Genomic DNA, 14,226 nt, shown 5'->3' with positions numbered 1-14,226 from the left:
CTTGTTCAGCTGAGCTCTTGCAGGACCTACACCACTTGCCATAAGGGATTTTTTTTGACAAAAAAAAAAGAGCTATAGAAATCCTTCAAGGACCACACCAGCAGCCACAGAATCCAGGATGGAAAGGGACCCTTCCCACACTTCTCATTCATTAGTGATTGGACCTCAATGTACTACTATTTGGGCACCTTTTCAGAAAGAAATATTGAGCACCAGAAACATGGTGTTGTGTTGCTCACAAAGTTCTCCTCCTTTTCCTTTTTGCTCTGGTGGTGGTGATGGTGATAGTGGTGGTGGTGGTGGTGGTGGTGGTGGTGGTGGTGGTGGTGGTGGTGGTAGTGGTGGTGGTGGTGGTGGTGGTGGTGGTAGTAGTGGTAGTAGTGGTGGTGGTGGTAGTGGTGGTGAGACGGAGGGTCAATGAAGCCCAGACTGGCCTCACACTCTTAATCCTTCTGCCTGGGAATACAACTATGATCCAGCAGACCCAGATGAGATGTTCTAGGAGAGGGAAAGGGATGGGGGGAGGAAAAAGGAGAAGAAAATTCTTCTATTATTGAGTTAAAGAATTTGTGCATATTTTCTGTCTGGTTGCCCGGCATGTAAGGTGAATTCTCTGATAGTTACTTTACTTACTTTGTCTGGAAAATACAAGTATCACTTAGAAAACATGGGTACCATTTGACTACAGAACGAGTTAATGGAGCAAAGCCTAAAGTAATAGGGTCAGGGCAGGGAAGTTTGCAAGAAAGTAAAGGAGGCTCTAAAAGTTAGATACTTTGGTTTGTATAAGAAAAGACACTCCAGTTCCCTACTACTAAACCGCGTAAAAGAGAGACCTCACTGCCCAGACAGGTGGGCACTCGTGAGACTGCATATTGGGAGAGACCACCAATACTGCCCACCCCTGCCCACATCCCTGGCCCAAGAGGAAAATGTATAGGGCCTCTTGGAACCAGAAGATAGGGGCATTCAAGCGGCAGGTCCCCTGTGATCCAGAAACCAGCCGAACCTGAAGGGACCCAGTCAAAAGCTCCCTGCACCCAAATCCCTTGGGAGGGAGAGCTAAACTTTCAGAGGGGCAGACACGCATAGGAAGCCAGAAGAGACTATACTCTGCCCACATTTCTGACTTAAGAGGAAAACACCTAACACCATCTGGGACCCGGGTTAAGGGGGCCCCCAGGAAAAGGCTGCGCAGGCCCTCCTGGTTGCCGCCCTCATGGAGAGCTCGAAAGCAGCCCCCCAGGAGCAACTTCAGCCGTGGGAATACAGGTAAGACCAATTTTTCTGCTCCAAGCCACCTGCCTGGTGGACTCAGTACACAAGCCCACAGAAACAGCTGAAGACCAGGAGACAGGAAAGACTACATGCCCGAAAGCAGAACACTTTGTTCCCATAATTGGCCAAAAGAAAACAGGAAAACAGGTCTACAGCACTCCTGACACACAGGCCTATAGGACAGTCTAACCACTGTCAGAAATAGCAGAACAAGGTAACACCAGAGACAACCTGATGGCTAAAGGCAAGCACAGGAACCCAAGCAACAGAAACCAAGACTACTGGCATCATCGGAGCCCAATTCTTCCACCAAAGCAAACAATGAATATCTAAACACATCAGAAAAGCAAGATCTAGATTTAAAATTACATTTGACCATGATGATGGAGGACTTCAAGAAAGACATAAAGAACTCCCTTAGAGAAACGCAGGAAAACATAAATAAACAAATAGAAACCTATAGAGAGGAATCACAAAAATCCCTGAAAGAATTCGAGGAAAACACGATCAAACAGGTGAAGGAATTGAAAATGGAAATAGAAGCAATAAAGAAAGCACAAAGGGTGACAACACTGGATATAGAAAACCAAAGGAAGAGACAAGGAGTCACAGATACAAGCATCACCAACAGAATAAAAGAGATAGAAGAGAGAATCTAAGGAGCAGAAAATTCCATAGAAATCATCCACACATCTGTCAAAGATAATGTAAAACGGAAAAACCTACTGGTCCAAAACATACAGGAAATCCAGGACTCAATGAGAAGATGAAACCTAAGGATAATAGGTAGAGAAGAGAGTGAAGACTCCCAGCTCAAAGGACCAGTAAATATCTTCAACAAAAGCAAAAACTTACCTAACCTAAAGAAAGAGATGCCCATAAACATACAAGAAGCCTACAGAACTCCAAATAGATTGGACCAGAAAAGAAAATCCTCCCGTCACGTAATAGTCAAAACACCAAATTCACAAAACAAAGAAAGAATATTAAAAGCAGTAAGGGGAAAAAGGTCAAGTAACATACAAAGGCAGACCTATCAGAATCACACCAGACTTCTCACCAGAGACTATGAAAGCCAGAAGATCCTGGACAGATGTCATACAGACCCTAAGAGAACAAAAATGCCAGCCCAGGTTACTGTATCCTGCAAAACTCTTAATTCACATAGATGGAGAAACCAAGATATTCCATGACAAAAGCAAATTTACACAATATCCTTCTACAAATCCAGTGCTACAAAGGATAATAAATGGTAAAGTCCAACATAAGGAGGCAAGCTACGCCCTAGAAAAAGCAAGAAACTAATCGTCTTGGCAACAAAACAAAGAGAAGAAAAGCACACAAACATAATCTCATATCCAAATATGAATATAACAGGAAGCAATAATCACTATTCCTTAATATCTCTCAACATCACTGGACTCAAATCCCCTATAGAAATACATAGATTAACAAACTCGATACGCAATAAGGACCCTGGATTCTGCTGCCTACAGGAAACACACCTCAGCAACAAGGACAGACACTACCCCAGAGTGAAAGGATGGAAAACAACTTTCCAAGCAAAAGGTCAGAAGAAGCAAGCTGGAGTAGCCATTCTAATATCGAATAAAATAGATTTTCAACTAAAAGTCATCAAAAAAGATAAGGAAGGACATGTCATATTCATCAAAGAAAAAATCTACCAAGATGAACTCTCAATGTTAATACCTATGCTCCAAATACAAGGACACCTACATACATAAAAGAATCCTTACTAAAGCTCAAATCACACGTTGCACCTCACACAATAATAGTAGGAGATTTCAACACCCCACTCTCATCAATGGACAGATCATGGAAACAAGAATTAAGCAGAGACATAGACAGACTAAAAGAAGTTATGAACCAAATGGTCTTAACAGATATTTATAGAACATTCTATCCTAAAACAAAAGGATATACATTCTTCTCAGCTCCTCATGGTACTTTCTCCAAAATTTACCATATAATTGGTCAAAAAACGGGCCTCAACAGGTACAGAAAGATAGAAAAAATCCCATGCTTCCTATCACACCAACAATAAGGGAAGAATGCCCACATATACACGGAAGTTGAACAATGCTCTACTTAATGATAACCTGGTCAAGGAAGAAATAAAGAAAGAAATTGAAGACTTCTTAGAATTTAAGGAAAATGAAAGTACAACATACCCAAACTTATGGGACACGATGAAAGCTGTGCTAGGAGGAAAACTCAAAGCTCTGAGTGCCTGCAGAAAGAAACAGGAGAGAGCATATATCAGCAGCTTGACAGCACACCTAAAAGGTCTAGAACAAAAAGAACCAAATATAGCCAGGAGGAGTAGAAGGCAGGAAATAATCAAACTCAGAGCTGAAATCAACCAAGTAGAAACAAAAAGGACCATAGAAAGAATCAACAGAACCAAAAGTTGGTTCTTTGAGAAAATCAACAAGATAGATAAACCCTTAGCCAGACTAACGAGAGGACACAGAGAGTGTGTCCAAATTAACAAAATCAGAAATGAAAAGGGAGACATAACAACAGAATCAGAGGAAATTAAAAAACTCATCAGATCCTACTACAAAAGCCTATATTCAACAAAACTTGAAAATCTTCAGGAAATGGACAATTTCCTAGACAGATACCAGGTACCAAAGTTAAATCAGGAAAAGTGAAACCATTTAAACAACCCCAAAACTCCTAAAGAAATAGAAGCAATCATTAAAGGTCTCCCAACCAAAAAGAGCCCAGGTCCAGATGGGTTCAGTGCAGAATTCTATCAGCCCTTCATAGAAGACATCATACAAAGACTATCCAAACTATTCCACAAAATTGAAACAGATGGAGCGCTACCAAATTCCTTCTATGAAGCCACTTACTCTTATACCTAAACCACACAAAGACCCAACAAAGAAAGAAAACTTCAGACCTATTTCCCTTATGAACATCAACGCAAAAGTACTCAATAAAATTCTGGCAAATCAAATCCAAGAACATATCAAACCAATCATCTATCATGATCAAGTAAGCTTCATCCCAGGCATGCAGGGATGGTTTAATATATGGAAAACCAACAATGTAATCCACTATATAAGCAAACTGAAATATAAAAACCACATGATCATTTCATTAGATGCTGAGAAAGCATTTGACAAAATTCAACACCCCCTCATGATAAAAGTCCTGAAAAGAATAGGAATTCAATGCCCATACCTAAACATAGTAAAAGCCATATACAGCAAACCAGTAGCTAACATTAAACTAAATGGAGAGAAACTTGAAGCAATCCCAGTAAAATCATGGACTAGAAAAGGCTGTCCACTCTCTCCCTCCTTATTCAATATAGTTCTTGAAGTTCTAGCCAGAGCAATCAGACACAAAAAGGAGATCAAAGGGATATAGATTGGAAAAGAAGAAGTCAGAATATCACTATTTGCAGATGATATGATAGTATATTTAAGTGATCCCAAAAGTTCCACCAGAGAACTATTAAACCTGATAAACACCTTCAGCAATGTGGCTGGGTATAAAATTAACTCAAATACATCAATAGCCTTCCTCTACACAAAAGAGAAACAAGCCGAGAAAGAAATTAGGGAAACGACACCCTTCATAATAGTCTCAAATAATATACAATAGCTTGGTGTGCAAGTGAAAGATCTGTATGATAAGAAGCCTCTGAAGAAAGAAATTGAAGAAGATCTCAGAAGATGGAAAGATCTCCCATGCTCATGGATTGGCAGGATTAATATGGGAAAAATGGCCATTTTACCAAAAGCGATCTACAGATTTAATGCAATTCCCATCAAAATACCAATCCAATTCTTCATAGAGTTAGACAGAACAATTTGCAAATTCATCTGCAATAACAAAAAAACCCAGGATAGCTAAAACTATCCTCAACAATAAAAGGACTTCAGGGGGAATCACTATCCCTGAACTGAAGCAGTATTACAGAGCAATAGTGATAAAAACTGCATGGTATTGGTACAGAGACAGACAGATAGACCAGTGGAATAGAATTGAAACCCCAGAAATGAACCTACACACCTATGTTCACTTGATTTTTGACAAAGGAGCCAAAACCATCCAATGGAAAAAAGAGAGCATTTTCAGCAAATGGTGCTGGTTCAACTGGAGGGCAACATGTAGAAGAATGCAGATCGATCCATGCTTATCACCCTGTACAAAGCTTAAGTCCAAGTGGATCAAGGACCTACATATCAAACCAGATACACTCAAACTAATAGAAGAGAAAGTGGGGAAGCATGTTGAACACATGGGCACTGGAGAAAACTTCCTGAACAAAACACCAATGGCTTATGCTCTAAGATAAAGAATCGACAAATTGGGGGGTTGGGGATTTAGCTCAGTGGTAGAGTGCTTGCCTAGGAAGTGCAAGGCCCTGGGTTCGGTCCCCAGCTCCAAAAAAAAGAACCAAAAAAAAAAAAAAAAAAGAATCGACAAATTGGATCTCATAAAATTGCAAAGCTTCTGTAAGGCAAAGGATACTGTTGTTAGGACAAAATGGCAACCAACAGATTGAGAAAAGATCTTTACCAATCCTACAACTGATAGAAGGCTTATATCCAAAATATACAAAGAACACAGAAGTTGGACTGCAGGGAGACAAATAACCCTATTAAAAAATGGAGTTCAGAGCTAAACAAAGAATTCACAGTTGAGCAATGCCAAATGGCTGAGAAACACCTAAAGAAATGTTCAACATCTTTAGTCATAAGGGAAATGCAAATCAAAACAACCCTGAGATTTCACCTCACACCAGTGAGAATGGCTAAAATCAAAAACTCAGGTGACAGCAAATGCTGGCGAGGATGTGGAGAAAGAGGAACACTCCTCCATTGTTGGTGGGATTGCTGACTGGTACAACCATTCTGGAAGTCAGTCTGGAGTTTCCTCAGAAAATTGGACATTGAACTACCTGAGGATCCAGCTATACCTCTCTTGGGCATATACCCAAAAGATGTCCCAACATATAACAAAGACACATGCTCCATTATGTTCATAGCAGCCTTATTTATAATAGCCAGAAGCTGGAAAGAACCCAGATGCCCTTCAACAGGAATGGATACAGAAAATATGGTACATCTACACAATGGAATATTACTCAGCTATCAAAAACAATGACTTTATGAAATTCATAGGCATATGGATGGAACTGGAAAATATCATCCTGAGTGAGGTAACCCAATCACAGAAAAACCCACACGGTATGCACTCATTGATATGTGGATATTAGCCCAAATGCTCGAATTACCCTAGATGCACAGAACACATGAAAATCAAGGATGACCAAAATGTGAATGCTTCACTCCTGCTTTAAAATGGGAACAAGAATACCCTTGTCAGGGAATAGGGAGGCAAAGTTTAGAACAGAGGCAGAAGGAACACCCATTCAGAGCCTGCTCCACATGTGACCCATACATATACTTATACAACCACCAATCTAGATAAGATGGATGAAGCAAAGAAGTGCAGGCCGACAGGAACCGGATTTAGATCTCTCCTGAGAGACACACCCAGAACACAGGAAATACATAGGCGAATGCCATCATTAGACTGCTGAACTGAGAACAGGACCCCCGTCGAAGGAATCTTAGAAAGGACTGAAAGAGCTTGAAGGGGCTTTGAGACCCCATATGAACAACAATGCCAACCAACGAGAGCTTCCAGGGACTAAGCCACTACCCAAAGCCTGGTCTGACTCTGGGCTCCAACCTCATAGGTAGCAATGAATAGCCTAGTAAGAGCACCAGTGGAAGGGGAAGTCCTTGGTCCTGCCAAGACTGAACCCCCAGTGAACGTGATTGTTGCAGGAAGGCGGTAATGTGGGGAGGATGGGAAGGGGAACACTCATAGATAAGGGGAGGCGAAGGGATTAGGGGGATGTTGGCCCGGAAACCAGGAAAGGGAATAACAATCGAAATGTAAATAAGAAATACCCAAGTTAATAAAGATGAAAAAAAGAAAGAAAGAAGGAAAGAAAAAAAGAAAGAAAGAAAAAGACAGTCCAGTGGCTACGTGGATGGAGAACTTGAACAAGTAGTCTGATGACTGCTAAGCCTTTAGTATGATAATCTCACATGTACCCACTTCAGGATGATGACGGAACTGCAGTCCAGTGGAACTCCCAGATCTATGGTCTTAACAGTTTTGATTCTGTTCATTCAGACTTGAGGTTCTGTTATCAAAACACCAGCACAACAGCTACTTATATTTTTCTAAAGAAACAATCCCTCTTTGTATTCTTTAACAGTTTCATTCCTGGTAAGTAAATACAAATGACCTATTTAACTGATACTTTTATATCCTTTTCTGATAATGGATACCTGCATATCCCTTCAAATGATAATGTACTATTTGAAAAGAGTACAGTCATATCTGATATTGCTGTATTCAAATAATCTGGTCTAACCCAGTAGGCACGTTAGGAAACAGAACACACTGTGAAAGCTGCCTATGGTCTTGCAGGATGCGGAAAACCAGTCAGCAAACCAAATACCACTAGAAAGCTTCCTCTGACATTGGAAGATTAAAAGAGCAGATAGCATGCGATTGATGTCATTGTTCGGACTTGGCAAAGCTCAAAGGAGCTCAAAGGAGCTCAATACTCTTTAAAAACTAGTCGTGAATCCAAATTATTGTATTTTTAATGATTATTAAAAATAAAACAGTGCTTTTCTCAATATGTGAAAACACACACAAAACATTGTTAAATGAAACTACTACACAAAGTAGTAGACGGATGTCAATTATGATATATAAGTTCAGTCATGTCTTTGGAAAACACAGAGGAAAACTCCAACCAGGGCAATAATTTGCCTGATTCTCACTGAGCATCATGCGTTCTTTAAACTGTAATTTTTCTTGGTAAATATAGTCTTTTCACATATATGATTTAAGATACATTTAGGAAACTTTTGAGAGCATCAATGCTCATGAGAAATAAGCAGGATTTGATGAGGCATGCCATCCATTTGTGGTTAACTTCATTTGTGGTTATCCTGCTGAAAATGCCTTGGGTATAATGTTGCATGAATGTGACTTTTAGTGCTTAATATGATTTAAATGTTCTCTTTTTGTTAAGGACTTTCACACATTTGTTATTAATGGCTTTTGCTTTCATGTTTTTCTACCAAGTTTACTTAAGAAGGCAGGGGGTAGGGGGAATCTGTGGAGGCTGCTGTTGAACTACTGAAATGGTTTCTGTTATCTAACAAGAAACTACATCTTTTGAAGTCTGGGATGATCTTCTTCAAAAGGGGTAGCCCATCCTAAGCACATGCTTTGCACTGTGTTGGTCCTTCAGTTGGCTACCCCATTCCTTTGCTTAATCAGTACATACTGAACCTGAGGAACTGCTATCATCTTCCTGACAAGCTTCTGGAGAAACGCCCAGGCCTTGCCAAATTGCCAAGAGTGAAATCTAAAACATTCAATGAGGAAAACATATCTCTGCATTATTTTGAAGTAATTCACATCACCGAGGTTAAATGGGTGCATCTAGTCTGGACTACAGAAAGCAAAAGCACTGGGGTTCCAGCTGAGATTCAGCACCAGCTGCTGTGTATCACAGCTTAATGCTAATTGAGCGACCTCAGAGCAGATTGAGCTTCTTGCATACGAGCAAAGATTTCAGAGACTATGCAAGTAGTTGAGGCCCAGTTCTTCAGAGAAATGAGTGGAGGGAATGTTGGGGCCTTGAAGATCCCAGCTCCAAAAAACGCTATGAACTGCCATTTCTCTATCCATCCCACACTTCCCCTCAATGTGTCCTCTTCCTCCATCACTTGACAGAATAGTGCCCACATGAAGTATGGAAGCCATGCCTCATGCTATCATGCTATTCATATCATAGAGTTGTGTTGCATTTGTAGAACCGGACATGGAAGACAGATCTGGTTCCTAGAGTAAAGCCCTTCCATTGCTGGCATTTTCCGAATGCCCTTCTCCTTCACTGTTATTTTAAGACAGAGTACTAGACAGGTCTCCCTATGGTAGCAAACTTCTCATCTCATTTCTTCCTTTAGAAGAAAGAGCAGCTCCATTAGTTCCATTGGAGTTTCCAAGTTGGAGTCACCACTTTATGGGCACAGAAATGGGTGAGAGAGTAAGGGAGTAGAGTAGTATATATAGCTCTTAATTTTTAACAAACCTATGGGTAACCAGCTCATAAATTCTACATATATCTCACAAGCCATTTGCTTACCCATATTTCTGCTTAATACAGCTTAAGAGCTTTATGCATTCTATTTGCCTTTCATGCAATTCAATTCTAGCAGAATTGAATATTCTCAAATCCAACAGCAAACATACATTGTAAGCAAAAAGATATAGTGGGAAAACACAACAGGCAGAGGAAGGTTTTGTTCCACGGTGGTAGAAGAAATAAAACCATAACGTAGAGTAGCTGAATCACAGTAATACAACAGTTCAGAGAAGAAAGTGTGCCAGCAAAGCACCAAAGGGCATCAAAGTTTTAGTTAGGGATTTCATGCTCTCTGAGATAGCCTCAAAGCCTCAAAGAATTCATTTCTGTGCCTATAAAACTGTTAACTCACAATCAGGCCAGGTGTATGTCAAGAAGCCAACCTTTCTTGGCCATGCCCTTCCTCTCCCATCCCACCCCCACTCCAACCCCATCTCTACACATTGCACTGGAAATGCCTTGAGGTAAATGTCAGGATGCAACACAAGAAATATGCAACACAAGACAGGCTCATGGCTGTACTTAAACACCTGTTTGTAACTTGGTAATTTTGGTAAAACAATCAACATAGTATGCTTCCAATACCTGTTTAGGTAAGCATTTTCTAAAAATTAGGTCCCTAGAAGGATTTATGCTAGAAGCCATTTTTAAAGGACTAATAAGCAGTCATACCTGGACGCCATTTTCTTCCTCAAGTTCACACCAACAGTAGAAATGTGACTCAAATGAGCATTGCTGTATCAACACTCCAGACCACATGCTCTCAACATGTTGCAATAGCCACAAGGGGGCATACGTCGGTTCTCTATTGCTAATAACTGCTCTGCAGACAAGCTACACTGTAAAGAAGTTGATTTTAGTTTCTGTCTCTGGAGGCTCAAGGTCTAGTGGCTACATGTGCCCATGCTGGCAGTGCTGAGGTGGTGTGAAACATCACATGATGATCGAGAGCATATGTGTGTGTGACTCTATGATGACCGTGTGTGTGCCCCTACTTATACAGTTGACAGCATTCCTCCCTAGAGGCCTTATCAGACCCCAATTACCTCCTGAAAATTTTACCTCTATACACCATAGTCTGTCCGGCTGTTTTGTTTTCTAGATGCCTCACCCTAGGGATTCGATTCAAATGTGAGTTTCAGAGGTTACAAACCATATTCACATGACAGCAGGTATGAAAATCTATAGAAATGATAGTGAGAGAAATGAATCATGGGTCACTAGAAAATGACTACAAAACCTAAAGTATTTTGGCTAGAGAAAAGCTTTAGTTCTGCAGAAATATAGCCATGCCAAATCAAGCAGGCAAGTGCATCCAACAGCAATTTTTATTCCTAATTCAGAGAAGTCCTGGGCCTCACTCTGAGTGGTCAGAACTTGACCTCACACTCTTATGTGGTTGGCTAACTCAAAAGAGTGCAGCCAAAAAGAATGGCATGCAGCCTTGAGCACATATTTTGATTTCAAAATGTGCCTATGAGGGAAGAATTTGAATATTTGCTGTGGTTTCTTTGTAATTTTTAAAGTAGAGTTCTGTCTTGTTTAACCCTCTGATGGAAAAGACAGCACATTTTGTTTCCAATTCCCACAGTGGGCCACATTGAATCTTATGAGGAAAGAAGCCACAATCTGATTCTCAGAAGTGCTTCAGACTCCGAGGATCAGATGCATCACCTTATTGAGTAGGGACATTCTTGATTGACTTTTACTATTATTTTTCAGGGCAATTACTTTTTAAACTGTCAATTGTTGGAAGGCTTCCTGTCCCAAAGCATGTCTCTCAGTTGTGTGGGACACCACCTGCTCCTCTTGCTCCACAGGACCAATGGCAGCTAGTGATTCTGACTATTGTGGACTCTCAGATGGCAGGCACAGGTGAACCATCTTCTTTAAGTGCAGAAATAAAGTGTCGATTGGCTAATTGCTGCTTTATTATTTTTTCCTTTAGAAATCCTTCTCCAACTTGCCATCAGCACTTACTGATGAGCTCAACTGGCCCCAACTCTCTGGCGTTACTGGATTTCTGGACTCCACGAGTGGGTATGTTGGCACACTCCCATACTGTGTCCACACCCTCATGCTGTAGTTCACCTGTATAAGGAGAGAAGTGGATCTGGAGCTTGCTTCCAAGATATTGAAATGGAAATTATGACACATACAAAACCTGCCAGTGACATGGTTCACCCACTGCAACAGGGTCTGGTCTACTTTGAGGAGGGAATATCCCTACTGGGGACTACAATTTCCACTCTGTAGAAAATATTCAAACACATCAGTGAATTTTTCTGACTTCAGAAACAACAGTTTACTTGACGTTTGATTCAAGAAACTAATAGTAACAAAAATAATAGATAAAATTAATTGGGAAGTCATGGTTCTGTGAATTATCCTAGTTTCAGTGTTCTGAATTTGAAAACAGGCCATGTCCAATAAGTCAGTTTGCTATGTATTATGGATGTTGACTGAGAACTCAAAGTGTGTATGAGATGTAACATCTCTCCCAACATGCCAATATTTACAATTGGCAATAATCATAGGGAATATTGCCATGTTGAGAACATTCTATGTAAATAGAAGAGAAGGGTGAGCAATGGCAGCCATTTCAAGCTCAGGCAACAGCCCAGAGAGCCAGAGGGTACCAGAAGTCAGGGTGTGGTAATAATAGGAGGATAAATGTGAACATGACTCATTTATCCAAAGGGAAAACAGTATAATTTCAAGAGTCTGCCATTTATAGTTTTAACAAGTCATTTTTTTGGCTTGACAAAAACTATCACTTCTTTTAAGTAATGTGCTTATTACCTGTATTCATTCACTTAAAAAATACTCATTAAACACTTATCACCAATCAGACATGGATACCTTAGGAGTTTTGACCTTTGCTACGGTCAACTACAATAACAAGGTAGATGAGACAAGAGAAATATAATGACAGCACAAGGTAGATACACCAATGCAGGTTTGGCCCCAGAGCTCAGTGGGAAAGTGCTCATAAAAGTGATCAATAACTTCTTGAGGTCCAAGGCAAGGAGCCCAGTCTCCAAAAGACAGGAAACCAGAAAATATAACCAACTTTTAAGAAAACACACTCATGATTCTATAAGACCTTTCTGTGAAGATAAGAAATGCAGAGTTGTCTTTTCAATTTGCCTCACTGTCAAACTTAACTGTTTTTAAAGCTAGTTCTTGTCATCCATGTAGAATTTCTAAAAATTAGTAAATGGTGCTAATAAAAATTAACCCTTATGACACATAAGGTAAGTATAAGAAATATCCTGTTTCTTTCACTTTGCAGTTAAGGATCTAAAGTTAAGGTAGGCATATTACGAAGCTTGCCAAGGTCACACAGCTAATACAAGTGGGTAAGGCAGGAAGGGCCCCAAATTCAGAACTCCCACCATGCATACTACTTTCATCCTGTGTGCATGAATGTGAGTTTCTCCAGCCAGTCACTTTGACTATATGGTCTTGGGAAAAGTAAGTAAAGCACAACTCAGTCCAGTTACCTGAGTATGGAAATTTTCCTTAGTTGCACTTTGTATGTTAATAACAGAAAGAACTGATTGGGTTTCTCATCCTTCACATGCAAATTTGAATTCTTAGAGAAATACTGTAAATTTAAGCCATCTTTTAACCTCGGGAAGTTGCCAAGAAAGAAATGACAGGCTGATGTTTAGCATTAAGTTTAACATTAAAGTTTACATCTTTACTAAACCTGTAGGAAGTACAGCTTAGAGAGGCGTTGGAGAAACCAAAATTCTTAATTATTCTGTCTTATCTTCTTCAATGGAAGGAAATGAATCCTCGTCACCTGACTGCCAGTAAAAAGCAGTCAAAGAGCCTGGTGATCCTTTGCTATTCTACAGAGCCAGCTCCACCTGTTTCCCCCAATATCCTGAGCAATTTTTAGTGCCTAATACTGAGCTTTGTCTCGTGGTGACTAGAACCTATCCCTATGAAAGAGATCCCATGTGCTTTTCATCTTCCACCTCTACAATCTATACTTATGCTTCTCAGGCAATAGGATTCTTCCTTATTGTAAAGGTCACAGGTACGTTGTTGTCTTGCTAAAGAGTTTCTCTGTAACTCTGCCTAAAGCTTTATTGTGATAAAATTGCCATGTGAAAACATTTTTCAAAACTCTTGCTATGCTTGAATGTGTAAGAAGAGTAAACAAGGAGCTCAGTCTTTGGCAGTCAGTCTCTGCAAGTCTTGACCCAGATCCTGCAAAGATGGTACGACTCAAGTTTCACACTTCACTTTGTGCATATTGTCTCTATGCTGACTGGGAGATTTGTGAGGCACCCCAAAACTAGACCCACTCAGAATGTGAAATGAAGCCATTTTTAAAACTTTCTGTGGAGCTAGCCATCAGATGCTACCCCTGGGCAGAAAGCAAACTAAGCAAACCGTGAGGAACAAGCCAGTATGTGACATTCCTCTATGGCCTCTACTTCAGTTCCTGCTTCTGGGTTCCTGCCTTGAGTTCCAGGAAAATGTATAAACCTGTTTCCTCATCTCCTTCCACATATAACTCAAACACACTAGCAGTTACTTTTCCTAAATCTAACTACACAAATGATACTACATTTTGTTTTGTTTTATCTTATTTGTTTATTTTTAGGACAGTAGTATTTGGTTTCACCCTATGTCTCTGGGCTACTAGTCTCAGGTTCTTGGTTACCCAAGCAGTGTTATGTATGAGTTCCATCTCA

General features: G+C 40.2%; 1 protein-coding gene across 7 annotated transcripts in view; it reads left to right on the top strand.

The window, feature by feature from the left end:
* The window catches only part of Aoah (acyloxyacyl hydrolase), a 241,346-nt gene that overhangs the window by 149,198 nt on the left and 77,922 nt on the right, over window positions 1-14,226 (top strand). For all 7 annotated transcript variants that reach the window (XM_087591334.1, XM_087591331.1, XM_087591335.1 and 4 more), the window contains one exon: window positions 11,460-11,551. In XM_087591334.1, coding sequence (XP_087447460.1) covers window positions 11,460-11,551 — 92 coding nt within the window. The remainder of the gene's footprint in view (window positions 1-11,459; window positions 11,552-14,226) is intronic.

Source organism: Rattus norvegicus, chromosome 17 (assembly GCF_021556685.1).
Source record: "Rattus norvegicus strain SHRSP/BbbUtx chromosome 17, alternate assembly SHRSP_T2T, whole genome shotgun sequence".
NCBI lineage: Eukaryota > Metazoa > Chordata > Mammalia > Rodentia > Muridae > Rattus > Rattus norvegicus.
This window is presented reverse-complemented; position numbering and strand designations above follow the sequence as displayed.